General features: G+C 43.4%; 1 protein-coding gene across 5 annotated transcripts in view; it reads right to left on the bottom strand.

Moving 5' to 3' along the window:
* The window catches only part of Mtdh (metadherin), a 57,470-nt gene extending 55,909 nt beyond the window's left edge, over positions 1–1,561 (bottom strand). Inside the window, exon 1 of one of the 5 annotated variants that reach the window (XM_042673203.1) lies at positions 856–1,561. In XM_042673203.1, the coding sequence (XP_042529137.1) occupies positions 856–1,236 (381 nt within the window). In that variant the 5' untranslated portion in view covers positions 1,237–1,561. The remainder of the gene's footprint in view (positions 1–855) is intronic. The other 4 variants (XM_042673204.1, XM_042673202.1, XM_042673206.1 and 1 more) reach the window with 4 other exon arrangements.
* Positions 1,562–18,930: the final 17,369 nt, after the last annotated feature.

Here is an 18,930-nt window from a genome sequence, read left to right on the forward strand (position 1 = left end):
AGCTCCAGCCTTGAGTGGAAAAAGCCAAGTGAGAGCATGAGGCCCTGAGTTTAAGCCCAGTATGAGAATGGGCACACACATACACAAAGTAAAACTCCGCACTGAGGCTCTACCTCTGCGTTTCGACACGTGGTGCTTGAAACCTCCCAATCTTCACCTTTCTGCCCTGTCATCCCTTAATTTTTTTCTAAAAATCTCCCACATCACCGGGTGTACAATAGCCCATTTACAGAACTTGCTTTAGCTCTCTTTCATGGCGCCAAATAGCTCACAAGAATATTATGAGTCTGACTCCCTCTTGCCCCACTGCTGTTCCCGGTCTCTATCTGACCACATTCACTACACCAAGAGTGGGCAACCATTTCCCGTTTCCAGTCCCAACTAAAATGGAAGCACATCTAGACATAGACACCTTTAATCCTCTGTAAGCCCGAGTTTTTAGGTCACCCTATTTTCTTCAGTAGCCTCTGTCACAATGTGACTTAGACATCGGTCTTCCAGGTACAGTCTTTCCAGAACTTCCCAACACCACCGGAAGATCCCATTACCCTCCCCTTACAACCTACCCTGTAGGCCACAAGAAAGGTCAAGGTTTGAAGTCTGGGTAACCCCCTCCCCCCCATCCTCTAACTTCCTTTCTTGTAAACTGGTCTTGCCCACTCGTCTGCCCTAACCCTTCCTGAGTTTCTCCCATTCTCCAAGTAATGTGTCCATCCATCACCGCCTCCCCTTTGGCAGATCTGCATCTCGCCTGTCGCCTAACGCACTCTATTTCCTTCCAGGAGGAGACTCGGCCTCCTGGCTCCGGGGCGTCCGTGCCGTACCCACCGCACCGGCCCGCTCGCCCATACTCACTTTGGGTTTTTCAGGAAGCTTCTTCCGGTTCTTCTTCTTCTGCTCCTCGTTCCTGAGATTCTTCAGTTGGGCCGGGTCATCCGCGGCCGGGGCCGGCGCGGCGGCCGCCTCCTCCCGCTTGCGGGGCGGGCTCCTGCGTTTCTTGCGGGCGCCGGCGCAAGCCGCGGCCCAGCCGTAGCCCAGCAGGACGAGCAGCAGCAGCCCGAGCGCGCCGGTGCCCACCAAGATCACCCAGCCTGGGTACCGCTTCGGCTCCAGTCCCAGGTCGAGGCCCAGTTCGGTGCGCAGGAAGCCCAGGCCGGCCGAGAGCATCTCCCGCAGTCGGGCCGAACCCTCTTCGGCCTGCTGGGCCAGCTCCTCCTGCCAGCTCCGTGCAGCCATCTTCCCTCCCCGTCAGAAGGACTCACGGGATGACGCCGGGGCGCCGAGGGGCTGTGCAACAGTCGAGGGAGGCAGCGAGGGCCGGGTCGCCTCAGGCCCAACGCATCGCGGCCGCCCCTCGCGCTGGAGCCGGGGATCGGCCGCTGCCGCCGCGGGAAGGGCAGAGGAGGCTCCGGGTTCCCCCCGCCCCAGTCAGCCTCACGCCGCCGCCGCCGCCACCACCAGGAGGAGAGGTGGGAGAGAGAGGAGTGTCTCCAGTGGCGGCCGCTAAGCGGCGTCTCGGCGCCGGCGCCAGGCCCCGCTGGCCTCCCCCGGCGGAACAATGGCGGCGGCGGCCGCGACCCTCGCCGCGCGTGCGGGGGCGGAGGGGCGGGGAGGAGAGAAATGTGCGTAGGTCACGTGAGCGCGGTGGGCGGGTCGTAGGTGTCACGTGGGCGGGGCCGGGGCGAAACGCGACGAGTGAGGTTGGCGTTGGCTGGTTTCGGCCTGAGGGAGACGCGGAACCCGGGGAGCCGGTGACTCTAGGCGGGTGGCGGGGTGACTTAAAGGGGGCAAAGCCTCGCGGGGCCGCTGGGGGCGCGAGCTCTGAGCGACGTGGCGCTCGCTGTGAGCGCCGGGGTGGGGCTCTCGGGGGAGGGCGGGGGTAGCAGCGCTGGGTGAAGAGCCGGGAACCGGCCGGCTCGGAGTCGCCCCGAGTAGGTGTCGGGCGGTGCTCCCTTCCTGTGTGAGGAGGTGGTGCGAGGGGGAGCGGCCTTTTCTCCCGACGGTCAGGCTCCGCTGGAGGCTGCCGCGGTGGGCTGAAGCCGGCCCCTGGTTCATTCACAAACTGGGGCTTCGTCTTGCGGGCCAGTGAGCCTAACGCGCGTCCGCCGGACTGCGGCGCGGCGCGGTGCGGTGCGGTGCGGTGCGGTGCGCCGGCGGGCAGCCCATTCATTCTCTCCTGCCGTCTGCTGTTAGTCCCGCGCTCCGAAGTGCGGAAACCCGGGGGCGGCGCTGTTATTTTCCTACTAATTTGTAGCTATAATAGGAAAGAATGAAAGGAAGCACAGGAGTGGGTATTTGCGTGTCGAGGGATCTTCATGGTTTTCTGGGAAAGATTTTTATGTAACTTCGCTTAAACCAGTTCCCCCACCGCACCCCCAAAATAGGAAAATCTGCTTTGTTGATCGGCTGCGGCAAGTAGCATTAGAAGGAGAAGTGCCTTTTCAGGCTTAATTACCCAGGATGAGTGGGAGATTCTTCAAGGTTTTACATTTTCATTTTGTTATAAGGAAACTTGGTATGTCCTACACGAAATGATCGTGAACACGTAAACAAGTGAACTAAATACTAACGCCGAATGCCAAAGGGAGCCAAGGAGAATTTTGACCTACTTATGCAGCAGTGATTATGTTGCGTGGGTGGGAGTTCTGTAAATAATAAAAATGAACTGTTAAACTTATACAGGCTTATGACTAAAGACTTAAGTTGTAGAAGGCTGTAAGACTCAGAAGTTGTCATTGGCATCTGTGTCAACTCAAAATTCCATTCATATTTTTAAGGTTTATAATCCTACATGTTTTTGTTCTAGATAAGCTTTCCCTAAGAAGTTTTTCTGACCATTTTAGATACAACACCTGTGGTTATATGAAATAAAACTATTGCAGAAGCCCGGCGTCAGGAGGTGAGATCTGAGGAACGCCGGTGTGGACGGGAAAGTCTGTGAAACTTATCTCCAGTTAACCACCAGAAAACCGAAGTGGAGCTGTGGCTCAAAGTAATAGAGCTCTAGGCTTGATTGAAAGAGCTCAAAGACAGTACCCAGGCCTTGAGTTCCAGCCCCAAGATCAACAAAACAAAATACAAACCCCATTGCAATAATAAAGGAATGTGCAAGTCCCTTCAAACAAACAAGTATCAATTCAGTACAGTTATATAGCCTTTATTGCTTTTATTTTGTCATTGTCTTAAAAAATAGGGGACAAATGTTTACTGTATTTAGTAATAAGAGATATACTTATTTTAACTCATTGTATTTCCATATACTTAACATTTTATACAAAAAATAAGGTCATGTGCTTTATTGTTTTTCACATATTGTAGTCAGCAGTCATATCAGTTAATAAAACATCTGAAGCAGGGTGCTGGTGGCTCAGGCCTGTAATCCTAGCTACTCAGGAGGCTGAGATCTGAGGATTGTGGTTCAAAGCCAGCCCCAGCAGGAAAGTCCTTGAGACTCATCACCAGTAAACTACCCGAAAACCAGAATTGGTGCTGTGGCTCAAGTGGTAGAGCACTAGCCTTGAGCTGAAGAGCTGAGAGACAGTGCCCAGGCCCAGAGTTCAAGCCCCACAACCAACTAAATAAAACATTTGATAAAGACCACCAAAAATACAGTGTAGTTCCACAAAGTTAGGTTTATTAATTTATATAATGATGGACTTTATGTAAGATTTAAGTGAAGGAAACATTATTCAAAAAATTTGAAACAAGCAAGGCTGTGAGGAATGCTGTTAATAAACCTGCTTTGATCTAAGTAGATTGAGAATCCTAATTCTTTAAAAAACAGTAAAGTTAAGATAAATGTAAAATGAGTTTGAACACCTAACAAGAAGCTCAGGTTCAGAAATAAGAACTGCTTTTCTGTGGGTGACATATAAAGGAATATCACTCAGAAATAAAAATGAACTACAAATACAGCATGAATGCATCTTAGTTATGTTGATAGAAACTATACCAAAAAGAAAAGAGAGCATATAGTATATGATTCTGCTCATGTAAAATGAGAACATGTGAACTAATCTATGATGAGAGAAAAGCAATGGTTATTTGGGAATGTGAGGTGGAAGCAGAGGAGGGAGGGAGGTATTAAATAAGAGTATTAGGAAACTTGGAATGATGAGTATGTACTTTACTGAGATGATTTTATAGATATATCCTTTTTTTTTTTTTTTGGCTCTGGTGGTGGGGCCTGAACTCTGGGCCTGGGCACCGTCCCTCAGCTCTTCAGCTCAAGGCTAGTGCTCTACCACTTGAGCCACAGCGCCACTTCCAGCTTTTTTCTTTTTGCTTATGTGGTGCTGAGGAATCGAACCCAGGGCCTCATGCATGCAAGGCAAGCACTCTACCACTGAGCCGCCTTCCCAGCCATACAAGTGTGTGTGTGTGTGTGTGTGTGTGTGTGTGTGTGTGTGTGTGTGTGTCCAGTCCTGGGGCTTGAACTCTGGGCCTGAGCGCTGTCCCTCAGCTCTATAGCTTAAGGCAAGTGCTCTACCACTTGAGCCACAGCACCACTTCTGTTTTTTGTGTTTTTGGTTTTTTTTCCCCTGGTGGTTTATTGGAGATAAGAATCTCACGGACTTTCCCTCCTGGGCTGGCTTTGAACTGTGATCCTCAGATTTCAGCCTCCATAGTAGGTAGGATTACAGGTGTGAGCTACTGGTGCCTGGCTGGTATATACTTTTTTTAAAATATCAATTGTATATTCAAGTGTTGTAGTTTATGTCAACTATACATCAATAAAACTATTTGAAAAAGTTTTAAAATGTAATGCATATAGCTTGGGTCCTAACAAAGGTAGGATATACCATCCTCACTTTGGGATTTGCTAATGTATAATTTTATTTATTTTTTTTGGGTCCAGTTGTGGGGCCTGAACTCTGGGCCTGGGCCAGAGTACTGGAGCTCTTCAGCCCAAGGCAAGCACTCTACCACTTGAGCTACAGCACAACTTCCAGTTTTCTGGTGGTTAATTGGAGATAAGAGTCTCACAAACCTATGTGCCTGGGCTGGCTTTTAACCATGATCCTTAGAGCTCAGTTTCCTGAGTAGCTAGGATTAGTGAGGCAACAACACCTGGCCTTTTTTGAGACCAGGACTTGAATTTGGTTCTGATGGTTTTGCTCATTGGCTGGCGCTGTACAACCTGAGCCATACCTCCAACCCCAGTTTGGATGTTTTAAGGGAACTGAAGAGGTGCTACTTAAAGCTAGTTATTTTATAGATAACAGGGTTAAGTGTCATCCTAGAGTCAGAGTGGCAAGCTAAGATTAGAATCCAGCCCACTGCTCTTGACTCCTGTGCAATCAATTCTTGGAGTTAGTTATTCTATATGTTATTCTGCAGTGGCTGCCATAACAAAATACCACAGACTGGAAAATGTAATCATATCTACCCTGAAATTAGATCAAAGGTGCAACATGGGAGTGATGAACTTGGATATGTAGTGATGGATATTTCTTTCTTTTTTGGGGGTGTGTGTGGCGTCCAGTCGTGGGGCCTGAACTCTGGGCCTAGGCGCTGTCCCTCAGCTCTTCAGCTCAAGACTAGCGCTCTACCACTTGAGCCACAGCGCCACTTCTGGCTTTTTTCTTCTTGCTTATGTGGTGCTGAGGAACCAGGGCCTCAGGCATGCAAGGTAAGAGCTCTACCACTGAGCCACCTTCCCTGCCCCAGTGATGGGTATTTCTAAATGTAGGTACCTTGGGGTTTCTTCTCAAAAAGAAAGAGGAGAGCATCAGTTGAGAGAACTATGAAACAAAATTCTACTTGATTCTGAGAATTCTTAGACTCTTCAGATGAGAGAACATGCTAGAAGAGAAATGGCTCTGAATAGGGTGAAAAAAGTGGCATAAAGAAAAAGCCCATGGGCTGGGAAGATGGCTGAGTGGTAGAGTGCTTGCCTTGTCTTGCATGCCCTGGGTTCAATTCCTCAGCACCACATAAGCAGAAAAAAACGAAAGTGCTACTGTGGCTCAAGTAGTAGGGCACTTGCCTTGAGCTGAAGAGCTGAGGGACGGTACCCTCAGTTCAGACCCAGAGTTCAGGCCCATGACCAACAACAACAACAAAAATAGCCTTTGGATGTGAGTTTTTGTTAAAATTATAGAACAGAAGAGTAATCATACAAAGATACTCTACTCCTACCCACAAAAAAGAATATTCCAACCATAGTTTTATCTATGAAGTTTAAGGGTACTATTCCTTAGTAATATCAATGGGAGCTCAAGGTAGAGAAGGGCTTACCTGAAAGAGATGTTTGTGTGTGTGTGTGTGTGTGTGTGTGTGTGTGTGTGTGTGTGTGTGCGCGTGCGCGCGCATGCTGGTACTGGGCGCTGTCCCTTAGCTTTTTTTGCTCAAGGCTGGCATTCTACTACATGAGCCATAGCTTCTGGTACCCCTAGGAGTACCAGAGTAGACAAGATCAACATCTTGTCTGTTCCCATGGAGTTTATGTTCTAACAAGGTATACTTGCAGTCCAATTCTATGATATTCTTGTCCTCAGATATCAAGACTAATCCTAGATCTTATGAACTGAATTGTGTTCCTTACTATCAAATTCATAGGCTGAGGTCTTTACCCCTCAATATGACTATATTTGGAGATAGAGGCTTTAAGTAGGTTAAATGAAGTCATAAAGGTAATGACAGTTTACTAGAAGGAGTGGTCTCATAAGAAGAAGAAGAGAAATGAGGTGTGGCTCAAGTGGTAAAGTGCCTTCCTAGTAAGTATAAGGCCCTGGGTTCAAAACCCCAGTACTGGGAGAAAAAAAAAAAAAAAGAAATGCCAGGGATACCTCTATCTTCCTCTTCCTCTCCTTCCCTCTTCCTGCTTACCCCTTTCCTGATTCCCCTTACCCTCCCACTTCTCCCCAAAGACACACAGGGGAAAAGTCCTGGGAGGACATAGTTAGAAGATGCCATCTATAAGCCAAGGAGAGAGGCTCAATGAAAACTAACCCTGGCAGCACTTTGAACTTGGCTTCCAACTTCCAGAATTGTGAGAAAATGACCAAACAAGTCACCCACTGTGTATTATTCTGCTATAGCCGCTTCATTTGATTAATGTATCTTGTCACTCTTGTTTTTGCATATAGGTTCTATTGGCTGATATCCCTCAGCATCAGTTAAAATAAAGCCCTCTGGAGACATACCACTTCTTTTCTTTAAACTTTTTTTTTTTTTTCTTCACCCAGGGCTAGCCTCAGACCATAATCATCATCCTACCTTAGCATCAGACCATGATCCTTCTACCTTCACTTCCCCCATAGCTAGCATTACATAGGCCTCTGTCATCACACCAGTCCTTTACTGGTTTTTATAATTACATTTTTATTGTACAAAATAATGGGTTTCTTTCTAACATTTACATACAAGCATTCAGTGTATTTTAATCATACTCCCTCTCCCATCACCTTCCTGTGTTTCCCTAGCCCCATTCCTTTCCATTCCTTCCCACTACAATAGTCTTCCATTTAGGTCCTGTTATATGAGAACTCAATCAGGAGAAACAGAGAAGCCACATTTTGAGAGGTTGAATCATGTATCTTTATTAGAAAGCCAGTGACTACAGGCAGACACATGTCCCCAGCCTTGAATACAGGCTGGAAAACAGGCATGAGCTTTCACTGTATATGATGTTGGTATAATTTGTGGAGGGGAAGGAAAAAAACAAATCGTTAAAACAGGGATACAGATGGGTCCATTGCAACAATGAGATGTACAAGTTGTTATGTTGAAAAACGAACTTGGGCTGGGAAGGTGGCTCAGTGGTAGAGCGCTTGCCTTGCATGCATGAGCCCTGGGTTCGATTCCTCAGCACCACATAAGCAAAAAGAAAAAAGCCGAAAGTGGCGCTGTGGCTCAAGTGGTAGAGCGCTAGCCTTGAAGGGCTGAGGGACAACACCCAGGCCCAGAGTTCAGGCCCCACGACCGGACCCAAAAAAAGAAAAAAGAAAAACGAACTTTACAACTTTGGGGGTGGAGGATTCATTGGGGGTTTGGGGGGAGGATGAGAAGGGATGGGAAGGGGAAACAAAGGAGGAGGCTACAATGCTTGATAAGAAATGTACTCATTATCTTGCCTATGTAATTGTAACCCCTCTGTACAGTATTTTCACAATAAAAAATCTTTAAAAAAAAAAGAAGAAAAAACAAAAAATAATACCAACAAGCCAGATCAACTCCAATGGAGAGGTAAAGTAGGATGCCATGGTGGCCTGAGGAGAGTCAGCAGGCAAAAGGCATGGTGCCACCACTTCTAGTCCAAAGTTCTGCTTAAGTTGCTCATTGCTCACCACCATTACTAGACCTGACTTTTATTTTTTTATATTTTATTTTATTTTTGTCAGTCATGGGGCCTGAACTCTGGGCCTGGGCGCTGTCCCTCAGCTCTTCAGCTCAGGGCTAGCACCCTACAACTTGAGCCACAGTGCCACTTCTGGCTTTTTCTGCTTATGTGGTGCTGAGGAATCGAACCCAGGGCCTCATGCATGCAAGGCAAGCACTTTTCCACTGAACCACCTTCTCAGTCCCTAAATCTGACTGTTTTAATAAAGAACCCCATTATTTCTTAGAGTATAATTTTAAGCAGATTTTCCTTCTGAAGTTGAAGTCTGAGTTATTTGGAAGAGAAAGCTGTTTCTAAGGCATTAATAAGGGATTTCTTTATCATTTTTGCAAGACACAGGGAACAGCCTCTTAGGAACAAGAGTCAAAAAGTAACTGCTGCTTTTGCATCTCTTTAGCACACTCACACATAGATTTTACTTAATAAGATGATGCTTATGTTATCAAGTAAATGAAGTTTTATTTTAAGGTTCTATTTTATGATCTTTATGCTTTTTAGAAAATATGCTAAGCCGAGCGCCAGTGGCTCACACCTGTAATACTAGCTACTCAGGAGGCTGAGATCTGAGGATCCCGGTTCAAAGCCAGCCCAGGCAGGAAAGTCGGTAAAATTCTTATCTCCAATAAACGACTAGAAAACCAGACGTGGCGCTGTGGCTCTAGTGGTAGAGTGCTTGCCTTGAGCTGAAGAGCACAAGGACAGTGCCCAAGCCCAGAGTTCAAGGCCCATGACTGACCAAAAAAAGAAAGAAAATGATATCCTAACATATTGTCTGCAAAAGATGTTACCAGTGCACTTTACCTTCTTTTGGTAATGAGATTAGGTTTGTGCTGAAGCAATTGAAGCTCTCCCATTGGATCATCTGACAAATAATGTATCATCGCCTTACTCATGTAACTGTAACCCCTCTGTACAACATCTTAACAATAAAATTAAAAAATTGTTTTAAAAAAAGTGGATCATCAAGATTGAGTGTCATAGCATAGTGAATTTATCCAAGTAGTAATCATACTTGGAGTTCACTTGTAGTATATGCTAAACCAAAAAAAAAAGAGGGAAAGAGAAAAGGAAGGGAGGGCAAAAAGGAAGAAGGGAAGGCGAGGGGAAAGGTCAAGTCACTGGGTTTTAGTAATCTATATTAAACATCAAACAGGGTTTGTTAGCTATAGCAGGTTGGTTGTGAACTTGCTACTTGTCCAAATTTAGATGACACTCTTTAGTATCTGAGGTTACTAATTTACATCAACACTTGGGTCTTTCCCAGAAGGGACAGCTGCTTCTTTCTGTTCAGCCTCTACAGAATCTACTCATTTTTGTGAATTACTAAGGTTTCAGGTGTTACTTTTTCTTCTCTTCCAGTAAAGCCTATTTATTGCATCTGAAAATAAGTTTTTCCTTTCAGTAATAAAACATTTAAAAATTTAACTAGTACCATAGAAGCCATGAGGTACGTTTAATAACTGCGATTGCTCAAGAAATAAAACAAAAAAATAGGTCAATAGATTGGCCTATGTTGTTATGTCACCAGTCAGCAAAACCAACTTTGATGAAATATAGTGATTAATTGTATAACTCTAACAAAGTGCTTCCCAGGGAAAAATAAATTATACTAACATATATTACTAAAAACATGATCATCATAGGAGCCACTCTAGCATTTACTTAAGTACCTATTAGTGTAAATATGTGTGAGCTAACAAATTAATGACAATGATTGCAAAGTAAAATGGGGGGAAGCTGTTTCAGTGGTTTAAGATTTGAACTGCAGTGGTGGAAGAAATGAAGAGAAATAGTGTCAGTGAGTCACAATAATCCAGTGGAGCAGTGGGGTGGGACAAATCATAGATACCTAATATTTGGGATTTTGTGATTTGGACACTGCTGTTCATTGTGGAAATGGTGATGTTGAGAGTAGTTAGCGTATCATTACTGATCTTTCTTTTGAAGTGAGCAGACAGGACTTACTTACCCATAATTTGAAAGTCATCATATCTTCTCCCAGATGTTTCCTGAGAGTTCTCTGAAGATGTGTGATTTTTTTTTTCTCTTCCAGCAATGTTCAGGCTCCAATTTATTTGAAAACTATTCTCTCACTTTGGTAGTACAAAAAATTATAGGGACTAGAAATTAATACTATTTATTTCTGGTAATCATATCAGATATTACCCTTCTAGGCAATAGTGCTCTTTTTTTTTTTTTTTTTTGGGTCAGTTGTGGGGCTTGAACTCTGAGCCTGGCGCTGTCCCTGCGCTCTTCAGCTCAAGGCAAGTGCTCTGCCGCTTGAGCCACAGTGCCACTTCCGGTTTTCAAGTGGTTTATTGGAGATAAGAGTCTCACGGACTTTCCTGCCCAGGCTGGCTTTGAACTGTGATCCTCAGATCTCAGCCTCCTGAGTAGCTAGGATTACAGGCGTAAGCCACCGGCGCCTGGCTGGTCTTTGTAATTCTATAAGAATTTTTCCCAGTGTCATAGCTGAGTTACTGATAAGTGAAACTTTGCACCTGCTGGTGATCTATTTGCTGAAAGAGGTCATGTTGAAATATCCCACTGGTGAAAGGAGTCACCAACACTGTCAGTCGGGGCTAGGAATGGTTCATTAGCCATGGCATCTGACCTCCACTATACCACCATAGTGAAGACCAGCGATGAAGTCAAAATAGCTCAGGGTATTTAAAGGCAAGATCCATAAAGGCCACTCACAAGTGGTTAGTGCCAGTTTCATAATTGACAAAGAAGCAAGTTACAGGGGCTGGGAAGGTGGCTCAGTGGTACAGTGCTTGCCTTGCATGCTTGAGGCCCTGGGTTCCATTCCTCAGCACCACATAGGCAGAAAAAGCTGGAAGTGGCGCTGTGGCTCAGGTTAAGTGGTAGTGTTCTAACTTTAAGCTGAAGAGCTGAGAGACAGTGCCCAGGCCCAGAGTTCAGGCCCCACAACCGACCCCCTTTCCCCCCCCCAAAAAAAAAGGCAAGTTACAAAAGGGTAACTAGCAGTTAGTGATTACAAATGGCATCAAAGTAAGATGTCTGAGCCCAAAAATTCTCCTGCAGACATCCCAGTGCCTAGGCAGGAGATGGGGGCTGTGTACCCATCCCCAAGGCCTGGAGGTGGGGCAAGCCTTCCTTTGAAGTTCAGATACCTGGCTCAGTGGGGTGTGAGCTAGGAGGGCTCTGCTTTAGCCTTAGGAAAACATTACCTCCCCAAAAGGCCTAGAAGTGAGACAGTCCATCCTTAGAAATACAGATGCCTAGCATCACCATCCTGGTGCTTAACTCGCTACTTCACTCAAGTCTTTGTCTTTGAAATTTAACATTTGGCCTGATTCTTAATCAATACAACTGGTCTAGTTTCAGCAGGGTGCCGGTGGCTCTTGTTTGTAATCCTAGCTACTCAAAAGGCTGAGATCTGAGGATTGGGGTTCAAAGCCAGCCTGGGCAGGAAAGGCCTTTAAACTCTTATCTCCAGTAAGTCACCAGAAAGCCGGAAGTGGTGCTGTGGCTAAGTGGTAGAAAGCTAGCCTTGAGCTGAAGAGCTGAGGGACAGTGCCCTGGCCCAGAGTTCAAGCCTCACTACTGGCAAAAAAAAAAAAGGGTCACATTTTAGTAACTGCCACACTGCAGTCTTTCTCTCGTTTCCTGGGACTTGTTTGTCCCGGTTAAATTTCCTTCTTCTTTGGTCTAATCAACACCCTATCTGCTTAATTTTGACCTGATCCAAACAATTTCACATTTTATATTCTCTCTTTTGTGGGGATCATCACAGTGTCAGCTTATACCAGAAACAGTGTGAACATGTCCATTCTCTATTCTGGACATACTATTAGCCAACTTTAAAAGAAAAACTCAAAATGTTATTAAATATAGATTGAAAGTAATTGAATTACATCTACTAATAGGATCTAGCACTAGGAAATTTGCTTATTGTGGATAACTGGAATTTTTCCCCCTAGTTATCCTAGCTGCTGTACAAGGCCAAGAATGAGATTCAGTGTTCAAGCACACCCCACTAACATACTATGTTGTTGTTCTTTGTAAGTAGGCAGTATTTTGCATAACCTTAATGTAGGAGTGTTTACTAGACTTGAACTTTTAATGAGCTGATAAAATGGCCATTTTCCACTATTGCATGTTAATGCTATCAATTTTAGTAATCATCCCTTTTTGTACACAAATTTGTATAATTCTTTAACTGTTTTATTGCCACATGTCTTAAATTCTCTAGCAATTAGCAAAAATGAAATAGCAAATAGTAATACAAGCATATATTCCAAATGTAATACCATTGAAACAGACAAGATAGGATCTTACAGTTAAAGATTCAGCTGCTTTAATGAAGATTAAGAATTTAAACAAATCAAAATTTGACTTTCCATGGAATATTTTGATTTATCACATAATTTTACTATGTGGGGCTCTTTACATCTTGAAGTCTGTGTCCCTATAAATTAGTCTTATTTGATTGGTCCTAATTAGCTTGCCATCAAGTCAAATTCCAGACAAAAAGTTTGGGGAACATGGAGCATATGCATGCACACGTTCATGAATTAAAGGACATACTCTATTTAGGAGATGCAAACCACAAGTTGCATGTGCATTTCTGCTTAGCTTCTGTTGAACAAATCTTAGTTATACGTTATCCTCAGATACAAGGGTAGCTGAGCAATATCCTCAGCTAAAACTCAGATTCTGGTGGATTTTTTGTGTTTTTGGTTTTTGCTGTTTTGCTGGCCTTGAAATCTCAATCCTCCTGCCTCTGTCTCCTGAGCAAAAGGATTACAGCCTCTACAACTGGTAGATATGCCACCGTATTTCTATTCCTTAAGGGAATGTAGAAATTTTGGATATTGCCTGTCAATTGTTGACTCTCTGATCCCAAATGAATGCTCATTATATCTAAATGATTTACTAAACTTCCAACTGTGAACAACAAAAAAAGCAAAATTATACATTACTAGCATAGTGATAAGAATTTGTTGTAAAGAAAGAAATCTAAGCTGGGCACCAATGGCTCACATCTGTAATCCTAGAAACTCAGGAGGCTGAGATCTGAGGATCACAGTTCAAAGCCATTTGGGGCACGAAAGGCTGTGAGACTTATCTCCAATAAACTAATGCTCAGAAAAAGCTGAAAGTGGCACTGTGGTTCAAATGGTAGTGCACTAGGCTTAAGCAGAAGAAGCTCAGGGACAGAACCCAGGCCCAGAGTTCAAGCCATAGGACCAGAAAAAAAAAATGAAGTTTCTAAATCTAAGCCAAGTGTCTGTAGCTCACACCTGTAATTCTAGCTAACCAGGATGTGGAGGCTGGGATCTGAGGATTATACTTTGAAGCTAGCCCAGACAGGAATGTCCTTAAGACTCTTATTTCCAACTAGACATAAAAAAGAAAAGTTGGAAGTGGAGCTGTGGCTCAAGTGGTAGAATGCCAGCCTTGAATGGAGAAGTTGAAGGACAGTTCCTAGGCCCTGAGTTTAAGTTTTAGTACTGGCTTAAAAACAAAACAACCCAGCATAGTAGGTTTCAGTACTTTTTGAAAAGTACTTTTTGAAAGTACTGAAAGTACTCCATGTTTCCCATTCTCTTTGGGACTAGGTGTTTTGGTGCCTAAATTATCATCCCAGCACTTGGATGCTGAAAATTCAAGGCCATTAATGAGTTCTAGGCCAGCCTGCACTACATAGCAAGAGCATATCTCAAAAACCCCAAACAACAACAAAAAATAAAAAATAAGAAGGAAAGAACTTCTCTATTGAGTCTTAGAAAGTAAGTTGTTTCCTGTCATCCATGAAGGAATTGATACAGGGATGCTGTTGGATATTCAAATTTGAAGATGCTCAAGTTCCTTATATAAAATGGTATAGTATTTGCATATAACCTCAGCATATCCTTCATATACCTTAAATCATCTCTTGATTACTTATAATACTTCCTATAGTGTAAATGCTATGTAAATAGTTGCAATTTTATATTGTGTAGGGAATTATGATGATAAAATGTTTGCACATATTCAGTATAGTCTCCCCCCATCAATAGTTGGTTGAATTCATGAATATAAAATCTTCAGACACAGACTCCTAATTCTATGTGTACACAGGGAAAATTCAGGCTTCAACCACATTCATCTACCAGAGCTTCTCCCATCTAGTGTTCAGTTGCGGTGCCTTCAGCTCTGCCTGGGAAGGGGAAGAAGAATGCTGTGTTGCAGCCTGGGACCACCAGAGAAAAGGATTGTCAAACAGCCAGGGATTCCAGGTTAGTAGGGGGAGGTCTCATGATATTACTTGATATGGATTCAGTTGAGGTTAGTAGGGGGAGGTCTCATGATATTACTTGATATGGATTCATTTGGGAGCATCAGGTAGGGGGAGAGTAACTGAGGGGGACATCTCCTGTAATAATAGAGCCGCTGTGATTTAAGATGTTAAGTCCTTTGCTTGGATTTTGTTGAGTTTTCCAGGTCTCACCAAGCCTTATTGTATTTCATTAAGTGTCCCATGCTAGTCTTTAGGTACCTCTGATAAATTCTTGTTTCAGTGCTATGAATTTTCAATCACTAGAAACATTCTTTTAGTTAAGCATAAAGATAATAAAGAAAACCACATTTTCTGAAAGGTTGTCTCATATCTATTTCCTGGGGAGATGGGTAAGGGAGTAAGTAGGATGTTGTAACTCTATTTCTCTTTATCTTATAACCATTTAAAATTGACCTGTTTGGGCTGGGAAGGTGGCTCAGTGGGAGAGCGCTTGCCTTGCATGCATGAGGCCCTGGGTTCGATTGCTCAGCACCACATAAGCAAAAAGAAAAAAGCCGGAAAATGGCGCTGTGGCTCATGTGGTAGAGTGCTAGCCTTGAGCTGAAGAGCTGAGGGACAGCACCCAGCCCCAGAGTTCAGGCCCCATGACCGGACCCCACCCCCCCCCCCCCCAAAATTGACCTGTTTATCTGATTGAACTGGTTGCCACATTGGGAGTGAGATTTGAATAATGGCATCCGTGTTTCAGGGTAGAGTAGTGTGATAGGTTATATCAGCAACAGTACGGCCTAAACAACTAGGGGGGCTGGGAATGTGGCTTAGTGGTAGAGTGCTTGCCTTGCATGCATGAAGCTCTAGGTTCGATTCCTCAGTACCCCATAAACAGAAAAGGCCAGAAGTGGTGTTATGGCTCTAGTGATAGAGTTACTAGCCTTGAGCAAAAGAAGCTCTGGAGCTGGGCACCAGTGACTCATGTCTGTAATCCTAGCTACTCAGGAGGCTGAGATCTGAGGATCACGGTTCAGAGCCAGCCCGGGCAGAAAAGTCCACGTGAGACCCTTATCTCCAATAAACCACTAGAAAACTGGAAGTGGTACTGTGGCTCAAGCAGTAGAGCACTTGCCTTGAGCTGAAGAGCTGAGGGATAGGGCCTGGCAAAACAAAACAAAATAAAACAACAACAACAACAAAAAAAAACAACTAGGGGCCATCTGGAAAGTATTGAGCTAAGGAGATCAGGGTTGAGTTCTTGCATTGCTTAAAGAACAGTGCCTTAAGGCTGTGCACCAGAAAAGTAGGACCCGCATGCGAATTTTTTTTTAATTTTTTTTTTTTTTGTCATTGGTTGTAGGGTTTGCTGGGCCTAATCACTGTCCCTCAGCTCTTCAGCTCAAGGCTACTGCTCTACCACTTGAGTGCAGCACCACTTCTGGTTTTCTGGTGGTTTATTGGAGATAAGAGTCTGATGGACTTTCCTGCCTGGGCTGGCTTTGAACTGTGATCCTTAGATGTCAGCCTCCTGAGTAGCTAGGATTACATGGGAGAGCCACCAGTGCCCAGCCAGCATGGAATTTTATAAAATGAAACTTATTCTCCAGGGCTGCTGCCTCTTTGATTCCTTCTAATCTAAGAGTGCCTAGGTTGGAAGCAGGATTCATTATTACAGTGGTCTAAGTCACTGTTATCTGATATATTAAATATTTTTTCCTGTAAGATTTCATGATTTTCTTGATAGTTTTATAGCACTGCATTTTTGTTTCTGTATTCTTTAATTGGGTGCTTTATAAATTATGAGTATGGGTTAAAACTTCTATATTCTGAGGATAACCTAAGACAAGCTTTGATGGGCTTAGTGTATCTTTTTTGGACACCTGTGTCTTAGGAATAGTTTAGATATTTAATGATATGTCTCTTCAGTGTAATGTCTTTTCTTAAAGACCCAATGACAATTATTTTCTTTTTTTATTTTATGTTTATATATGAATATTTTTGTAGGCCTCTGTAAGAATAAAAATAGTTCCTTTAATAACAGAAGAAAAAATATAACAGAAGGAAAGAAGGGCCAAGAACAGAGAGACAAACAGCACATGGTCTCCCGGATAAGTGGATGTTAAATCCAAAACATAAGGTAATATGACAAAGTTAATAAGACTTGAGAAACAAAGGACCTCCACTCATCTGGTCGAATCACTACTAAATAACCCCATGCTGCTGATCACATATATGGCATATATGTGCACACCAGAGGGAAACTAGGAGGAGGACACAGAACTAGAGTGAATCAAGGAAGAACATATAGCAGTGGGACCCATCAGCTGCACTGGACATTGATCAAAACGAACTAAGCAACTCAATGGCAGCTATGGGAGGGAGGGAATGAGTGGGAAAGAGGAAACAATTGACACTATGCAAAAGGAAAGGAATGTACATATCACCCGATGTGGAAGAAATCACTGTATTGTCAAAGCTCATAGAACTCATAAACTTTATAGACCACGATAGACAATTTGCCCCATGAAAGTTAGAATGTGTTTGTGACTTTAACTAAGCATCACTATCCCACAATACTGTGAAATTTGTGAAATTATGTAATCAATCACAAGAATTTGTGAAAAGAAAAGAAGGGTCCTCCATCCAACTGTCAATCCAGGAGAGATGTATAGGTGCCTCTGCTAATTCAGCAAAAAGAAAAGAAAAGAGAAGAAAAGAAAGGCCTTAAAAGGTTATTTGACCCATTATCTAGCTTTAAAAAAAATGAGCAGAATTAGTAGTAGAAAAAGACAACAATTTATGAGCAACATCCAAAAAATACCAATAGAGAACCAAATTTTCTTCACAAACTTAAGATGTGATGGTGGCTGGAGTGTAGCTCAGTTGTAGAGTGCATGCTGTCAGGTGCCATGCCCTACCTAGGTCCAGTCCCTAGCCCTGAAAAAACCAAACCAAATCAAAACAACACCCATGACCAATGAAAGCATTCGATCATGGAATAGCTCCTTTTTTCACTCACCCTGTAGGACTAGTATTGAGAACTCCGATTATTGATATTTGGGAAATACTCTGATAGAGGGGTAGGTGGAAAAATAAAATGCCTCACATGTAATAGACCCTCTTTCCCTCTGTAGTTACAGGCAGAGGCAGAGGGACCTCCATGGCTCCACTTTCTCTAGGCTTCTTTGCTAAGCTGAGAGAATGAGAGGTAGACACACTGTGTGTTTAATTGGACTTAAGGTAAATGAACAGCTCTCTGAATATCACCTTTATAATTACAGTTGTTTTTTTTAAAGGTAAATGAGAGGTTCTTTGGATTTGGTATTACCTCCTCTCTCATACTCACCTGGCTAGTGAGCATTAGTTATATTTAAAAAAAGAATAAAACTAAATAACAAGGACTAACATAATTACAGAACATAATGTGCTGGTTTATAATCTGGAAGAGTAAAATATAAACAAGAACTAAAAAGGGAAAGGAAAAGATGTGGGTAGGATGAATTGTTAAGAATGTTACCACGCCATGCCCGACAAGAAATGTGCTCATTACTTTACTGACATGACTGTAACCTCTCTGTATAGCATCTTTACAACAAAATAAAATTTAAATTAAAAATAAAAGAATGTTACCACCAGGCTGGGAATATGGTTTAGTGGTAGAGTGCTTGCCTAATGTGCATGAAGCCCTGGGTTTTATTCCTCAGTACCACATAAAACAGAAAAAGCTGGAAATGGTACCAAGACTCAAGTAGTAGGGTGCTAGCCTTGAGCAAAAGAAGCTCAGGGACAGTGGCCAGGCCCTGAGTTCAAGCTCCAGAACTGGCAAAAAAAAAAAAAAAAAAGAATGTTACCAACACATCTTTCTTAGCAGAGAATCAATATATACTATGTAAAATTAAAGCACATAATAGAAAGGAAAAAAATAAAGCTCTTACCTATGATTTTCTTTATCTTTATCTTTTTTTTTTCTTTTTTCTTTTGTCACTCATAGGGCCTGAACTCTGGGCCTGAGCTCTTGAGTTCAAGGCTAGTGCTCTACCACTTGAGCCACAGTGCCACTTCTGACTTTTTCTGCTTATGTAGTGCTGAGGAATTGAACCCAGAGTCTCATGCATGCAAGGCAAGCACTCTACCACTGAGCTATCTCCCCAGTCCTTATCTATGATTTTCATAATTACTTTCCAGTAGTTTCCACTAGTAAGGTGATGTTGGGACTATGGGAGACCAAAGGCCAGCCCACATCTGTGTGCCAGGTTGGTCTGTGGCCAGTGCTTTAAAATATTTTCAGATCTAATTGCCTTTAGGTGGGAGTGCACTTTCCAGTTATTCCAGATTTTAAAAATTA

This window comes from Dipodomys spectabilis, unplaced genomic scaffold (genome assembly GCF_019054845.1).
Source record: "Dipodomys spectabilis isolate Male_0828 unplaced genomic scaffold, ASM1905484v1 ptg000783l, whole genome shotgun sequence".
Lineage (NCBI taxonomy): Eukaryota > Metazoa > Chordata > Mammalia > Rodentia > Heteromyidae > Dipodomys > Dipodomys spectabilis.